The 15,161-nt window shown below is 39.0% G+C and overlaps 1 protein-coding gene across 13 annotated transcripts in view; it reads right to left on the reverse strand.

The window, feature by feature from the left end:
- The window catches only part of LOC149310679 (serine/threonine-protein kinase MRCK alpha), a 283,756-nt gene that overhangs the window by 98,525 nt on the left and 170,070 nt on the right, over positions 1–15,161 (reverse strand). For 7 of the 13 annotated variants that reach the window (XR_016281698.1, XM_089529515.1, XM_089529527.1 and 4 more), the window contains 5 exons: positions 10,429–10,534; positions 9,342–9,490; positions 8,089–8,180; positions 6,488–6,564; positions 2,074–2,121 (listed from right to left, as the gene is read on the reverse strand). Coding sequence is in view for 12 of the 13 variants with exons in the window: in XM_089529515.1 (XP_089385641.1) it covers positions 2,074–2,121; positions 6,488–6,564; positions 8,089–8,180; positions 9,342–9,490; positions 10,429–10,534 (472 nt within the window). In the remaining variant the exon portion in view is untranslated. The remainder of the gene's footprint in view (positions 1–2,073; positions 2,122–6,487; positions 6,565–8,088; positions 8,181–9,341; positions 9,491–10,428; positions 10,535–15,161) is intronic. The other 6 variants (XM_089529522.1, XM_089529517.1, XM_089529526.1 and 3 more) reach the window with 2 other exon arrangements.

Consider the following 15,161-nt stretch of genomic DNA (forward strand, 5'->3'; position numbering starts at 1 on the left):
GATCTACTGAAACAACTGAAATTATCTAAGTTTTGACTCATCTAGTTCTCACTGATTTAGTGGGTCTAGTTAGCTGCAACTAGAAATTCTGTTTAGGCTTACATATAAGCAACTGTAACAAATGTTGAGAAAGAGCCTTGATTCAAGATACGGTGGGAGTTTAGTCCTGCTACAGTGAGAGGGGGCAGGTATTTATTTTCAAAGATTTTAAATACAGAGAGGTGTTAGATCTAGCACTCAAGGTAGAGAACATGCATATTGTTCCGTGGCAAATGGCAGAAAGTTGAGAGTAGATAGCAAAAATTGTATTAGTACGATAGAAGAAATTTAAAAATTTCAGTTTTCTCTTTTTTTTAATCAGAAATAAACGATGGCTTTTATAGACAAAAGCTAATGTGTAAACATGACTTCTCCAGATATCCATCTGTGTTTTTCAAATGTACTGAAAATAAAAGTCCAATACTTTTAATTTCCACTCTATTAAATCTGGGATCAATCTTTGTTTCCAATGTTTTGCAAAAACCATGCGTGCAGCCGTTATCAAATACAATATTACACTAATCTGTGTTCTTTCCAATTTTTCCTGTAGGATTTCTATCATATTAAGTAAAAATATTTAATAGAGTGGAAATTAAAAGTATTGGAATTTAAGGAGATGGATAAAATGTCTATGTATATCGCAGGAAAAACAAAGCAAGAATTTGAAAAGAAATGGGGGAAACTATTAAAGAAATGGTGTTAAGAATGAATGAATGGAAGATACAATGGAAATATTATGATAGAACCTCCTAGCTTAACTATTATATAATAAGGGAAAGGGACAAAGTTGTAGTAGAATTCATTTTTTTCCTATGTATGGAAAACACCGTAGACAGAATACTATTATGGAAAAAAATGAATAATGCCTTAGTTTCTTCACTTTAAAAATGATAAAAGAAGTAAGACACTCTGTATTTTTTTCCCTTTCTGGATGGATTTTTCTTTCTTTCTGTATATACTCAAGAAAACCTAATAAAAAATTTAATAAAAAAAAAGAAAAGAAAAGTACATTCTAAATGGATAGAAAAATGTCAACTCTTTGGTACATTCAGAAGGCAAATTATTCTGCTCTTCTTATGAATTTAGATAGTTCTCTAATACTTGAATGTAACATCACAACTATGTGTATTACTAATCCACAATACTACTAGCATCGTAACTTGATTTATTTGTCAAAAGTTTTTTTTAATCAGTATATGAGTATACACTACATTTTCTTTAATGAGTTGTTGTAGTCAGTGGTATTAATGTGTTTTCTGTCAGTTACATTTCATTCATTTAAAAGTAGCAAGGATTACAAATTTATCAACAGGATATTTTCAAAGACAGTATTATAAAGAGCGTGAGCGTGTATATTCTGAGATAACACTCCTAATTTTTAATGTGTTAAGCTACCACAAAGGAACATACATTAAAATAATGCAGTCACTTTGAAAAGTATCCACTAGCTGGCATGAAGTAGATAAATAATTTTCTCAATGATCAATATTTTTAAAAAAGTAAAACAGAAATATTTGGTGTGATTATCAGAATATTTAGTTAACAGTCTGGAATCCAAAAGGGTCAGAAACCACCAATACAAAGGAAAATAAACTGAGCAGAGCAAAGAAAAAGCTTGAAAGCAAATGAAAATAAAAATATTCTTATAGTCACCTCAAAACAAACCAAAATCAAAATTTTAGCAACAAATTTTACTAATCAACCTCTGACCAAGCAGTATCATTATCAACATAACAATACCAGGACAGAGTGTGAGGCATCTTAATAAACAAGCCATGTACTGCAGCTCCTTCCAATACTAAAAGAAAGGGAAAAACACAACACACACACACACACACACTTAACTCTAAGTCCACGCCATTAAAAAAATGGCAGCTACACACAATATAAATGATCAGGAGCACAGAAACTGCCTTGCTGATTTTCATGCTCTTGATGGCAGAGCTTGTTAAAATGACTGCATTACTATGTGAAACTGCCAAATGAATCTGTTTTCTATTCAATAATTTGCCAGTTTCCAGGTGAAAGACTTACGTCATCCATAAAATCAATCAATGAAGATGATGAAGAAGAAAAGGAATCCTATTTTAATGCACAGAGCAGTAAAGAAACAGAAAGAGGTAGATGAAAATGTCTGCTTTGTAAAAAAGAACTACCATATTGATGGGAAATGAAGTAAAGAAATAATAAAATGACTAACAGATTTATTTTTAGTATCACTTGTGTACAGTTTTTATTAATGGACTATTATTTCATTTACATTAAAGACTGTGCAGGAGGACACTGGGATATGAAATCTACTGTCAGTTTCTTTAATATTTAAAGTAGCAAAATGGAACACTAGTGAACTTACCATGAAGTTCCATTCCTGTCAAGAAGAAGGAGCCATCCACACATGAGCTAACTGCTATTGCTGCCCAGGTGAGGCAAGGGGTCAATGTTTTTAAGTAAACCTTTTCCAATTGGGTTGCTGGTTCCTTCTTCAATTCCATTCCCCAGCCAAAGAAACAGGAAAGTGAGAAGAGATTCCCAGAAAGAGAATCATAGAATCATAGAATCGTAGAGTTGGAAGAGAATAGGAAGTGTCTTTCCACTGAAGGATGGGTCTGGATGGCTCCATCTCCTTGTCAAGAATGACCCTTCATGGCATGTTCTCCAATGTCCCAGTCTCAGCTAGCAGAGAAGACATCCATGTGTGGGAATTACTCAAGCTCAAATAGGATCTGGGAAGGAAGGTGGGTTGGCATCTGTAGTGAGACAAACTTGGGGTGATCCTGCAAAAGAAATTCCTAGAATAGATTGTGTTTCTATGTTCACTAGAGAAAGGATAATCTGACCTCTGGAGGATCAGAGCTTTCCCCCTTCATTTCGATGTGGATACCCTTGAGGGCATCCTCATCCAAGAAAAGGTTCCACATGAAGGGAAGCATAGCTGGACTGGGTCTGGACTGGGTGTCCACATTCCAGTGTTTGAGGCATATGGATCTTCTTTCAGGTGTGAAAATGGCTACAGAAAATTTGTCAGTCCCTGGGAGGATCAGCCACAAAGACCATAGATTCATAAAGTTTGAGGAGAGACTTACGTAAGGTTATAGCACCTAAGTCCTGATTATTGAAACTATCTTGAACCGAGGGCATGGCAACTCTGGAAATCAGGGAGGTTGTGGATGATGTGTTAATACAGATGGCAGAAGCTGAGTGCTTGAGAAATGAGTATGCTTACTTCTTGTTAAGATCTTATAGGGATGAGTCTCCTTCTTGGTGAACAAGAGCATCTGTTAGGCCAGGTGAGGTGAGGCTGTCTGTAAGAGATGCTTAAGGAGTTCCATGGCACTGGGGGAAAGGCACATAATTTCTGAGCTAATTGACACTCTTCATTTGGGAGGGCTCCATTCAGATCTTAACAATTTTCTGAAATGCACCAGAAAGTAAGTGACATATGAAGACTTAAATTTAGGAAACATGGTAGCTCCACATGAAGTATGATCTGGACATAAGGATGCTGAGGTTGAAGGGATGCCAAGTTGGGCATCTGCCTTAGATAAAAGAGGAGTAAAAATAAAATATTTTATTTTATAAAACAATGTCTCTCTCTGATTGTGTCTTTCTGACCAATCTCCCTCTTCTACTACAAATATGTCACTATCAAAGCTTGACTGGAGAGATGTTGCATCTATCCTCTCTTACTGGATAGAGGAGGAAACCCATCTATGTCAGGTGAGGAGGCTGAAGCCTTGTCAGAGGATAGACTATGTTTAAAAGTTCTTGTGGAGCCGGCAGGCTGAGCATGCTTTTAAGGTTCCTCCTTGGAGGCACTAGAGGGGTAGGGGGATAGAGAAGGGAGTGAGAAGGAACCCTGGTTTTGTTCTTGAGGGTGGGGGCAGCTGGCTAAACCCTCTAGGCTCACTGGTCACCATGGAAGGGATTCACTGAACCCATGAGTCCTGACCAAAGAAGGACATAGATACTGATACAGGCATGGGAAACAATAATGGGAATTGTGTGTGTTGAGGGGAGGGACTTGTTTTTCTTGCTGGAAATGCCCAGTGTCTTTCACACAGCCTGCATAATGACTGACATGATTTAGATGGGTGTAGGGTACAGAGGATATGGTAATGCCAGGTGAGATCACATTTGCCAGAGAGGAGACTGCTATGGTGTTAAGGCCAGCCTCATTCCCTTCCTCCTCAGTTCTTTGGACTGCCTTGTTGGCACTGACTGCTACAGAAGCAAATGTTTCAGCCTCTAACTTTTGGGAAGTTGAGGCAATTTTAGGCACCTCAGGACAACATCTGGGTAAGAGGAAGAACTGGATCAATTTAATGTGGATTAAAAATTTGCTGAAGGGAAATCAGACACACCATTGCTGTATGTGGCTCTGGAGGAGGCAGTGACACTGGTGGTGTGCAGGTGAGTGCATGTCTTTATGGCCCCTAAGGGGAGGTAGATAAGAGCAGATATATATCCTTGATAATGTGGACAAATTTTGGGCATTAGAGCTCTAGAAGTGGAACTAACTTTGGCAAATTTTGCCTTAATCTTTTCCATCCCCAACAAAGGAATACAGGGGAGAGGGGGAGGGAAGGAACTACGGGAATGAATGAGGTAAGACAGGTGAGATTTTAAAAAAATATAGGCAGAAATAAAATGGAGAAATGGTAGAAAAATATTCTAAGAGAAGGTTTACTCTAGAATGCATGAGCCTTGCCACGCCTGGGTGATGACAGGAGGAAATCTATGGATGGATGATTCCTTCCCTACTAGCTGAGAATGTTTGGAATACAGTGGATGTGTATAGTATTGTGGCCACGAAGATGGAGTACCGCTTAGTAAGAGGGTGAACGTCAACAACTTCTTTTCTCAGCTTGACTATGCATCAATTTTCTTTTCTGTTGTCCCTGACTGCTCTCACTGTCTCTTCATTTCTTGGGAAATTCACCCCACTGTGCATTCTCATTTCTATTCTAATCTCAGAGCATGTGCCTCATTTGTCTATCTTCTTCAAATACTGTCCATGGATGAGGATGTGTAGGTAAGATGCCCACCAAATATTAAAAATGTGAATGCAGGTATGGCCTGTACATATTAAACAGCTTTGGCTTTTTGCTAGTTCCAAACCTAAAACTGAGACTAGAAAGTTCCATTTTGTCACAAGTTTCACTTTTGACAGGGTTGCATAGCAGTGGAATAAGAAGGGGGATAATGTCATCACTGTGCTATAAAAAAGGAAGGCTTTTGGCTTCAGCAGCATATTTCATTGATGCCTATCTTCTGTCTTTGTACTTGGAATCAGGGTGCTCTTGGAAAAGTATCTAGGGAAATCACCTGTGCCATGGGACTGGCAATTTTTCCAAGCCACCCTTTCCAGAACACCTGGAAGCAAGTCACTGGAGACACAAGCTCCTCAGGGCCTGCAACAACTGCCTCTTTACACTATAGAGGTAACAATGCTCTTTGCTTCCCATCATCACTGTGACCTTTTCTTTTCCTGCTGCCACTGTTTATGTGAGATTAAGCATGCTGCTGTGTGCACATTGACAGGATTGTGGTCACTGTGCCCCTACTTTACAAATACATCATCAATTGTTAACTGTATTTCCAAACGATAATTGTGCTATTTGTAAGTATCCATTTAATTATTGCCCCCTTTTAACTAAGGGCTGAAACAGAAGGGGTGGCTTCATGCTGGCCCTTTGAACATCGGATCAGGGCCGTGGCAACCACACACTGCGGCCCCAATCCAGCTATTTGCTGGCTCAAAAAGGGGCAGTAAAATGCCTCTCCTTTTTGAGTCAGCAAAAGGTCATTCTTTCTGCCATGGTGGCGGCTTTTCAGTGCTTAGGCGATGTGCGGCATCTAAACACTGTGCCACTGGAGAACCATGAAGCCAGCTCATGTGTGGGCAGGCAGGTGGCTTCTGGGCAGTGTCAGGGCGTGTGCCATGCATACACCACATCCCCACGCTGCCTGCAAGACAGCTTTTAGTGCTGATCTCTACTGGTCCTAACTCAGCATGGCAGCCTACTGGTAAGATGTTGATTGTTAAATGTTAGCAAAATCCTCATCATACCTTTTCTTTCTTTTTAAGGATTTATATCTAGTTTTCTTTCATATCTTTAGTTTAATTAATTTGAAGATTATTAAAGATATGTAGACAAACATTTCAAAACAAATGAAAATAATAGGTTTGTTTGTAAATGCATAGAAATAATGTAATTATATGCTTGAATAAACTCATCAATTCTTCTAAATCTCCTTTTTATTTTAATATGAGTCATAGCATGTTATTTATTTATTTATTTTAAAATCATTTTTATTCGTAACTGTTACTTATAAGATAAAGGAATAAACAATTCATGTTCTTTATGAATCTAAGAAACTTAGCCTGTTTTTTGGAACACATAGCATGTAATCAAAAGATATTAAATCCAAGTAACTGTGTACTTACTTCAAATTGATCCAAAGCAGAGGCAGGCGCATTCAAAAATGCCAAGAAAGAATTCTGTGAGTCTTGGTGCTTTACACCTAGAAAACAGCAGCAGCTTTTAAACCTACAGAAAATGGCCACTTGGATCCTTCTCTATGGGTTATTTTTATCAAGATGCTTTTGTGCCAAAAACAACCAGCTTTTTCTAAAACTCAAGAAAATGAAGAAGAGTTGGGGGTGGGGAGTGAGGAATGCCTCACACTTTTCTATAGTCTTCGAGTAAAAAAAAATGTTGCAGACATTAAATAAAGGAAGAAAGACTTCCAAAATCCACCATTTCCAGAACTCAATACCAGATCACATCACTGGTCAATCCAGCCAAATATTATCTACTTTAACAAGCAGTAGCTTTCTAGAATTTTGGACAGAAACTTTCCCCATGAATTGCTAGACTAGGCTTGATTTACATCAGGGCTGTACCAGCTTCTATATCTAGCCTATTACTGTATTGTCATTTCATAACGTAAGTTGGATTTGGGGCAGGGTCTAAAAGCTGGGTCCAGCAATTCCCAATAATGGAAGAATGACCTTTGTGAGGGAATGTTGCCTTAACAAAAAGTATGCATACTAACCCAGGAAACCACATTGGCGGTGGGGGGGGGGGGGGGAGTCACAGTAATGAAGTATCAACAGGAGAGAATCAGCCATTGGACATTTTCAGTTTTATTTGTGTTAATAAAGAAGTTACAGCAGCAACAACCAACTTCAGAGAAGCTTTCAATTCTACAAGATTACTCTGAGTAAATGGTCCCCAACCTCCATGATCAAACATCAAAACACCGAACAGATTTTAAAAGGCTTCCTCTTTAAGCAATACCCAACACTAGTCATTAAGGTCTGCCAATATCTTTCTGATTTGGAGTATTAGACTATAATAACTTCTAAAGACTATCCTACGCTGGTAGCTATGCTATCCTATGCTGCTACACAGGGACCTACCGCTATGTATTATAAACAAAAACAATGGGATTTGCGGGGAGTATGGCAAAAACAATGGCAACAATCCTTTATCAGGATTTCATTGCATGAATTTCTTTATATATACAGAGTTGTGCATTAATTGTGCTACACAACACCCTTGTGTTGAATGGCAACATAGTGCAACTGAATTAACACAACAAATGAACTACCACCAAATGAACAACCAAATGGCTATTCACATCTGCATGGAATGCATATGCATGCACAATGTGCATGTGTGTCCATGTGTAATGCAGATCTTCACACACAATGACCCTGTTTCCACAACCTTGAACTGAATGTGGTCCTGTACAAGTAAAGAATGCATAACTACTTCCACAAGCACTTGCATGTGCATAGGACACCAACAGGATTCCGGTCAATGTGTTTCAAAAGTACGAAGAGACTACAAGATAAACACGTTTCTGTATTTTTGTCCCAGCTGTGGGTACATCTTATCATGCATGAGTCAATGCAACACGTCAGGGGTCAGAATCTTCAGAGGCCAAATTCTGCCAGCATGCTATAAGAGGACATTCTTGATAAGATACACCCACCACTCTGGATTTTGCCTTTGCTTATTTGGACATCAGTTCCCTCACCCTTCTCTGATCGGAGTTCTTCCGTCTCTTTTTTCAATCTCTCTATTTCTAACAGCAGTTCAGAGTTCTTCTTGTCTGATTCCTGTAGTTTGCTTTGGACACAAACAAATAGACAGACAGACACAGAGATCCAATTAGAGTGTATTATCTTATTTGGTTATGTTTTTGATCATTATCAGCAACAATGTTCAGTTATTATCCATCTCAGCTAAATCACTTTTATTAAACTGAATATAAAACAAAAGCAAGGGGAGAGAGTTCAGTTTTAGTAAGAAACCTTGAAAGGTAATCAGCATTTGTTTCTGATTACCATTTGGATTGTGTCATGTTTCTGTTTTATGAACAATAGTATAAACAATGGAAACGTCAAGAGAACATGCTCATTTAAAATCCAAACACTGATTATTTTTATTGCTATTTCCTCACTATTTGTGATGTTCCTATGAGGAGTCGAAGGCTTTCATGGCCGGCATCCATAGTTTTTTGTGGGTTTTTCGGGCTATGTGGCCATGTTCTACAAGATTTTCTTCCTGATGTTTCGCCAGCATCTGTGGCTGGCATCTTCAGAGAGAACATGCCCGAAAAAACCCATGGAAAACTTCATATGAGGAACTTACCTTTTTCTAATTATTTTTCATACACAGCTACATAATTTTTAAAAAATAACATTGCTTAGTTTATTCAGCTTTTGGCTGCCTGCTAAATTGGTTTATTCTAACCTGAGAACAGCAATTTTTCTGCATGCGAAATCACTACTTGTGTGCTTTCATTCTAGAAAACTGCATTGGCGTCATGATGTTACAGAATCATAGAATCGTAGAGTTGGAAGAGACCGCAAGGGCCATCCATAATTCCTGATTTGGAGCAAGCAATTTAATAGAAATAATTTATGTCCAGTCCGTTTCTGTGCTCAGTGAATATTCTAATTCAGCAAAATTTATCACAGAAGAAAGAAAGGAAACAATTTTCTGAATCCGTAATAGAATCCAATAGAAATTTCAGATTAATATTTACTACTTTGATCAATCTATAAAATTTGATTCAAATCTTATTTTCAGTGATTTTTGAAATTCTTAGGAAACTACAAACATCCCACTAACATTTCAGTCAACTGAAATTATAAAAAGATAGTGTGAACATGTTAGTAAGCACCAGTCAGACAGTCATGGTAAGCAAAAGATTTTATGGTTTATCAGGATGGCATTCTAAGAAAAAGTCATTTTAAGCTTCTACCCCCTTCACTAGAATCTTACCATTCTGTTGCAATGTTAGAAGCTTTAACTTTATTTAACTCCTCTTGAATGGTCTGTTTGGCTCGTATTTCAGCATCAAGGGCTGACTGTAGCTCTAACCTTGCAGACATATCCAGTTTTGCAAAGCGGCGCATCTTCCAGGGCATGTCCTAATAAGAAATGCATTCATTAGTTGGTTTTTTGTTCCTTGTATTTCAATATATCCATTTCCCCAAAGGAGTTCTGGCAACTCTTGTGGTTGTATCTAGTCCTGTCCTTGTGTAGTCAGAAGGGGCCCATCCATTTTTTGGGAGAGACCAAAACCTAGTGTAGGAAGGATGGCAATTGGCATCACCCTATCACACTTCTCTCTTCACACTGTTCCTCCAACCTACAGGAACAGCTTTTCAGGGGACACAAGTGGCTGCAGGGGGACGGGTCAAAGAATCAGCAAACACATCTCTTTTCTACTTCTATCTGTAAGAGCATTTCATTCGCAAGCCATTATCCTTTTTAATCTTGGGAGATTTCCCACAGTGCTATTATATTAAATTTCAGAAATTCTATTGTCAAATTTCCTGCATGAAGTCTAGTTTTATCTAAAAGAAAGTAGAAGTACTGCATGTGCTCACAACTGTTCCTTATATCACAACAAGTAATGGTCATCAAGAACAAATACAGGGCACTGAGTACAGCGCACCCTTGGCTTACACGGGGGATCTGTTCCGGACCCCCTGTGTAAGCCGAATTCCGTGCACGCTCTAGCCCTATTGGAATGAATGAGACTCATGCATGTGGCAGCATGGCGGGGCGTGCACCCCATTCATTCTAATGTGACAAGCCGCCCCTTGTGCCCCATGCGCTCCCACACAGCACTATGCAGGTTTGAGCATATGCTCAAATCCGTGTATAGCGTGCCTGTGTATGACGCAGGCGCACTGTATTTCATTCACATATATTTGCATGTTAATTGTTAAGTTACATAACCAGCAAGAATATGAGTGAGTAGATGTATGATGCAGTGTAGCAGGTGACAGAACTCATTTTATTGGCTCAGGAAATCCTAAGAGAATAAGACACTTAATAATATTGCAGATCAGTAGCTTACTGTTGCTCTTGCACCCAAACTGGAGTTTCTCAGGGCCTCCAGCTCTTCAGTCATTTTGGAGGCTAAGGCTTGAAGATAGCCTCGAGCATCCTTTTCGTCACTCACCCTAGACAAACAATGGAATAGGAGATAAGAATTTGGTAAAAGCAAGTGTTATGTTTTGATTGTGAAAGTTAAGCCAGAGAGATAAATGAAGTTGGATAAATTCACAATGAAATCTTAATACTGTAAAATTAAATATGTCCATACAGAAATTCACTGTTAGTCAGAATGCAAATTGCAAAAAAGAATTTAGGAGGTTACTTTTTGAAGATCATGAAACTCCAGACTATCCTCTTATAGTACAGAACTAAATCTGTAAGCACTTCTAAAAATTAGGACTCTACAAACGAGACGCAGAAAGCAGACTCACTTAAATCAAAGACACTTAAATTAATTGTGAGTAAATTAATTTCCATAGAGCCTAAAAGTAAACAGAAAGGAAATTCCCTTTAATTACCATATCAAACAATAATTCACCATCTTATTTAAAGTGTATTTCTTCATTTTAAAATCAAATGAGGTAATTTCATTTCTTTTACTGAATTATAATGAAACAAACGTTTTCCCCACTGTATCAACTACTTTAGCTGGAAGTAATAATTACATTTAGGTCCATGTACCTTACAATTTCTGAAACATGTCTGTAGGCTGCAAATGCTGAACAAATGAATGAATTATGCCAGAGAACACCACTGGAATTGGCATGGTTATAATGCAGCACTGGTACCTTGACAAAAGTCACATGCAGTATTTTACAACCAATAAAGTTTTAAGTTAAACTCAAGATTTAGATGCAAAGGGATCTTGTAGCACCTTTGAGACTAACTGAAATAAGATGATAGTATGAGCTTTCGCATACTGGAGTCTACTTCATCAAGTTTATAGACTTCAGTCTACGAAAGCTCATACTACCAGCTTCTTTCAGTTAGTGTCAAAGGTGTTACACAATCCCTTTGCACACTGATTTTCTAGAGTCGTCTAGACTAAAATGGCTATGGGGTGAAACAGATGTGAGAAAAGGGTCATTTTAGAACCACCCCTTTTAGTTTGGATCAGGGCCGGGGCAAACAGGTGCCTGGCCCTAATCCAGCCAGATTCCACCCCCAAAAATAGCAGATATGTTCTGCTCCTTTTGGGGGGTGGAAAAAAGCTGCCCCTTCTCCCAAACAGCTGGCTTTCCCCCCAGAAAATCTGGCTCTGGGACAAGTGGTGTTTAAATGCCACAACCTCAAGTGGGAGAGAAGCCAGCTGGCACATAATGTTTAAAACACATTAAAACAATATACCGCGCCAGCCCATTCTTTAAAAGCTTCCTGTCTCGAATGCCTGTCTGAAAAGAAAGGTCTTAACCCTGTTCGTAGAAGGCCATCAAGGGAGGGTCCATTCTGCACTCCCTGAGAAGGGAAGAGAGTTCCACAATCTAGGGGCAGTCTCATGTCCCTACCAACCGTGCTTGTGATGGCGGTGGGACGGAGAGAAGGACCTCTGCTGAGGATCTCAAAACCCGGGCCGGCTCATATAGGGAGATACAGTCTGCCAAATAGCCTGGGCCTGAGCCTTATAGGACTTTATAGGTCATAACCAGCAATTTTGAAATGTGCCTGGAAACAAACTTTCAGCCAGTGGAGCTGTTTCAACAGGGGCATTGTGTGATCTCTATAACCTATCCCCGTTAGCAGCCTGGCTGCAGATCTTTGGACCAACTAAAGATTCCAAACACTATTCAAAGGCAGCCTCATGTAGAGCACATTACAGTAGGCCAAACAAAATGCAACCAAGGCATGTACCACTGTGGTCAGATCCAGTGTCTCAAGGAACAAGCACAGTTGGAGTACAAGTTTTAAATGTGTAAAACCACTCCTGATCTGGGCTTCCAGGTTCAAGGCTGATTCAATCAGTACCCCAAAATTGCAAACCTGCATCTTCAGGGGGAGTGTGGTCCTATATAACACAGGCTGGATCCCTATTCCCTGATCTCCCCTCCAACTGACCAGGAACACCTCTGTCTTGTCTGGATTAAATTTCAGCTTGTTTGCCCTCATCCAGTCACTTACTGATGACAGACACTAGTTTAGGACCAGGACAGACTCCTTGGATTGGGCTGGAAAAGAGTAATAGAGTTGAGTGTCATTGGCATATTGATGTCACTGCATTCTAATACTCTGGATGATCTCTCCCAGCAGTTTCATATATATGTTAAATAGCATAGGGGACAAAACAGAACCCTGAGGAATCCCACAGGCCAATGTCCAAGGGGTTGAGCAGGAGTCTCCTAGAACTACCTTCTGGGAAAGCCACTGTAAAACAGTACCTCCCAGTCCTATCTCAGAGAGGCGGCCCAGAGTGATACCATGGGTGATGGTTTCAAAAGCTGCTGAGAGGTCCAGCAGAACTGACAGGATACACTTCCCCTGTCCAGTTCCCTGCGTAGGTCCTCCACCAAGGCGACAAGGCTGTCTCTGTTCCATAGCCAGGCCTGAAACCAGATTGAAATGGATCTAGATAATCCATTTCATCCTGAAATCCCTGGAGTTGGGAAGCCACCACACATTCCAAAAATCGTAGATTGACATTGGTCGATGCATATTCATAATAGCGGATTGAGAGATGGCTTATTTAAACAGAGGCACTGACAACCTCCTTTATCCACTTGACCAGTCCCCCTCTGGCCTATTTAATAAGCTAAGAAGGACATGGGTCTAAGACACATGTGGTGGTTTTCACCTCTCCAAGAATCCTGCACAAGTTGGAAAATATTCATTAACACTTAATAATTTAGTACCACTTAAAAAGACACAAACTGGATAAAGAAGCAAATTAACAAAGGCCCGAAACAGATGGACAGATGGGACGGTTTCTGGCGTGGCCCCAAAGGAGCAGCTTTTTCCCACTCCTTGCCACAGTCCATTTGGGACTGTGGCAGAAGAAACACTTGGGGCCGCGGTGTGTGTTTGCTGCGGTCCCGGGGCGATCAGGCTGCTTTTGCCCCTACGTAAACCAGACTTTTCAGTATGACAGATTTCCTCAAACAAGATTCACAAGTTGGAACTGAAGCATCTCAGGACAAATGAAATACAATCATTTATGAGCAGAAGACACCCAAGAGGTAATGTTAATATGCAAGTGAATATGGACTGCAAGTAAACCATCAGCATATTTTGTGTACAGAGAACTCTGCCATTTCTCCTACTCTAGGATCTTAATTTACCCTCATTTCCCCAAATCAAATTAATTTTTATTAATCCCCAAACAGTAGTACTGACTGGTATAGACAAATATACAGAGAGGAATGCAGTTTATGAGACATTCCAAGCTGCCTGTGAAACAAGAAATGTCTTCTTTTTAATTCTAACATAGCATGTTTTTTTCTTTTATATATTATTGGTATTTAAAAATAATTTGTAAACCACTATGGGAGCTTACTGGTAGAATAGTGGGGGAAATATTGGGAGGAATTATGACTACGGCACCTATTTCATTTTCACTGTTTTCATGTGTTTCTGAATGCCCAGACGCATTCTAAGCCATTTGCAAGTGAGTTAAAGAGACCAAACCACAGTTCCAACCCTCTCTCATCTGGGCTGAAATAAATGTCATTCTTTAAGGCAGACCTCATATTCTGAGTTTTAACAAATCAAAATGTCCTGTGTTTCAGACTGTTCTATTCATCAAGGCATGCTGGACTATACTTTCTGTTTGGTGAGAAAATATATTAGCAATAATTTGCTTTTTTTAAATAAAAAAACTGTGCTTTTCTTTAACCAGGAAAGGGCTAGGTTTATAAAAAGGACTTGAAAATATCTTGCCTTGATTCTTTACTCTTTGTCTCTGAAAAAAAACAGGCTTGCAGAAAATATAGTTCCTGATCCCGGGGTTTGAATAATTTCATTTTTAAAGTGTAACTACACTCTTGGATGACTTCCAGCATTTCAGAGCTCAACACAGGCTGACAAGCCATGTTCAAAAGCCAAAGCTATGTCTAAATATGGACAAGAAAATTACACTAGACATGAAATTTAGTATAGATAACAAGCCTTCCTAAAAATACCATGTTTACCAGGTTTTACTTTAATACAAAAATTAAATTATACAGCTGTTATGAAAGCAGAAAAAAGGACATAAACATTTTAAAATCAATCTGATACAAGATTCTAACATGCATCAGCATAACTGATATGTGGAAAAGTTTCGGTACAGATTGTTTTCAAGAGTTATATTTTACAAATGGTCCCAGATAGACGAAAATGGAGAAATGACTACACAACTGAAAGTTTAAATGTATGCCTAAGTCTTTCTTTCTGAGAACTGGACAAGCATTAGAAGCAAGCTGTGTCAATGTGAGAGATGGTTTATTCAAAATAAATGCTAGAAGCTCAGTTTGCATATTGTGCTACAAATTTCAACTTTAGAATCTTAAACCAAGACAACCTGCCTCTGTTTGAGGTGCTAAAATTCATAAATGTACAACACCAAATACAAAGTGACCTTCCAGTAAGTGAAAAATACATATCTTTCATTTTAGTGAAAATCTGTGGAATTCTGGTGGAGTCATAAGCTGGTGTAAAAATTGTGCCTGCAGTGGTCTCTACTGCAGCCAATCATTCTAAAGCACACATATAACCCTTTCATTGCTTTTTAGTGAGTTAGTTGACCCTTAATTGACTGGGTGAACTCAAAGCTGGGATGTCTTT

The sequence above is a fragment of the Sceloporus occidentalis genome, unplaced genomic scaffold (assembly GCF_023333645.1).
Source record: "Sceloporus occidentalis isolate IW3139 unplaced genomic scaffold, rSceOcc1.0.p SCAF_6, whole genome shotgun sequence".
NCBI classification, from domain to species: domain Eukaryota; kingdom Metazoa; phylum Chordata; class Lepidosauria; order Squamata; family Phrynosomatidae; genus Sceloporus; species Sceloporus occidentalis.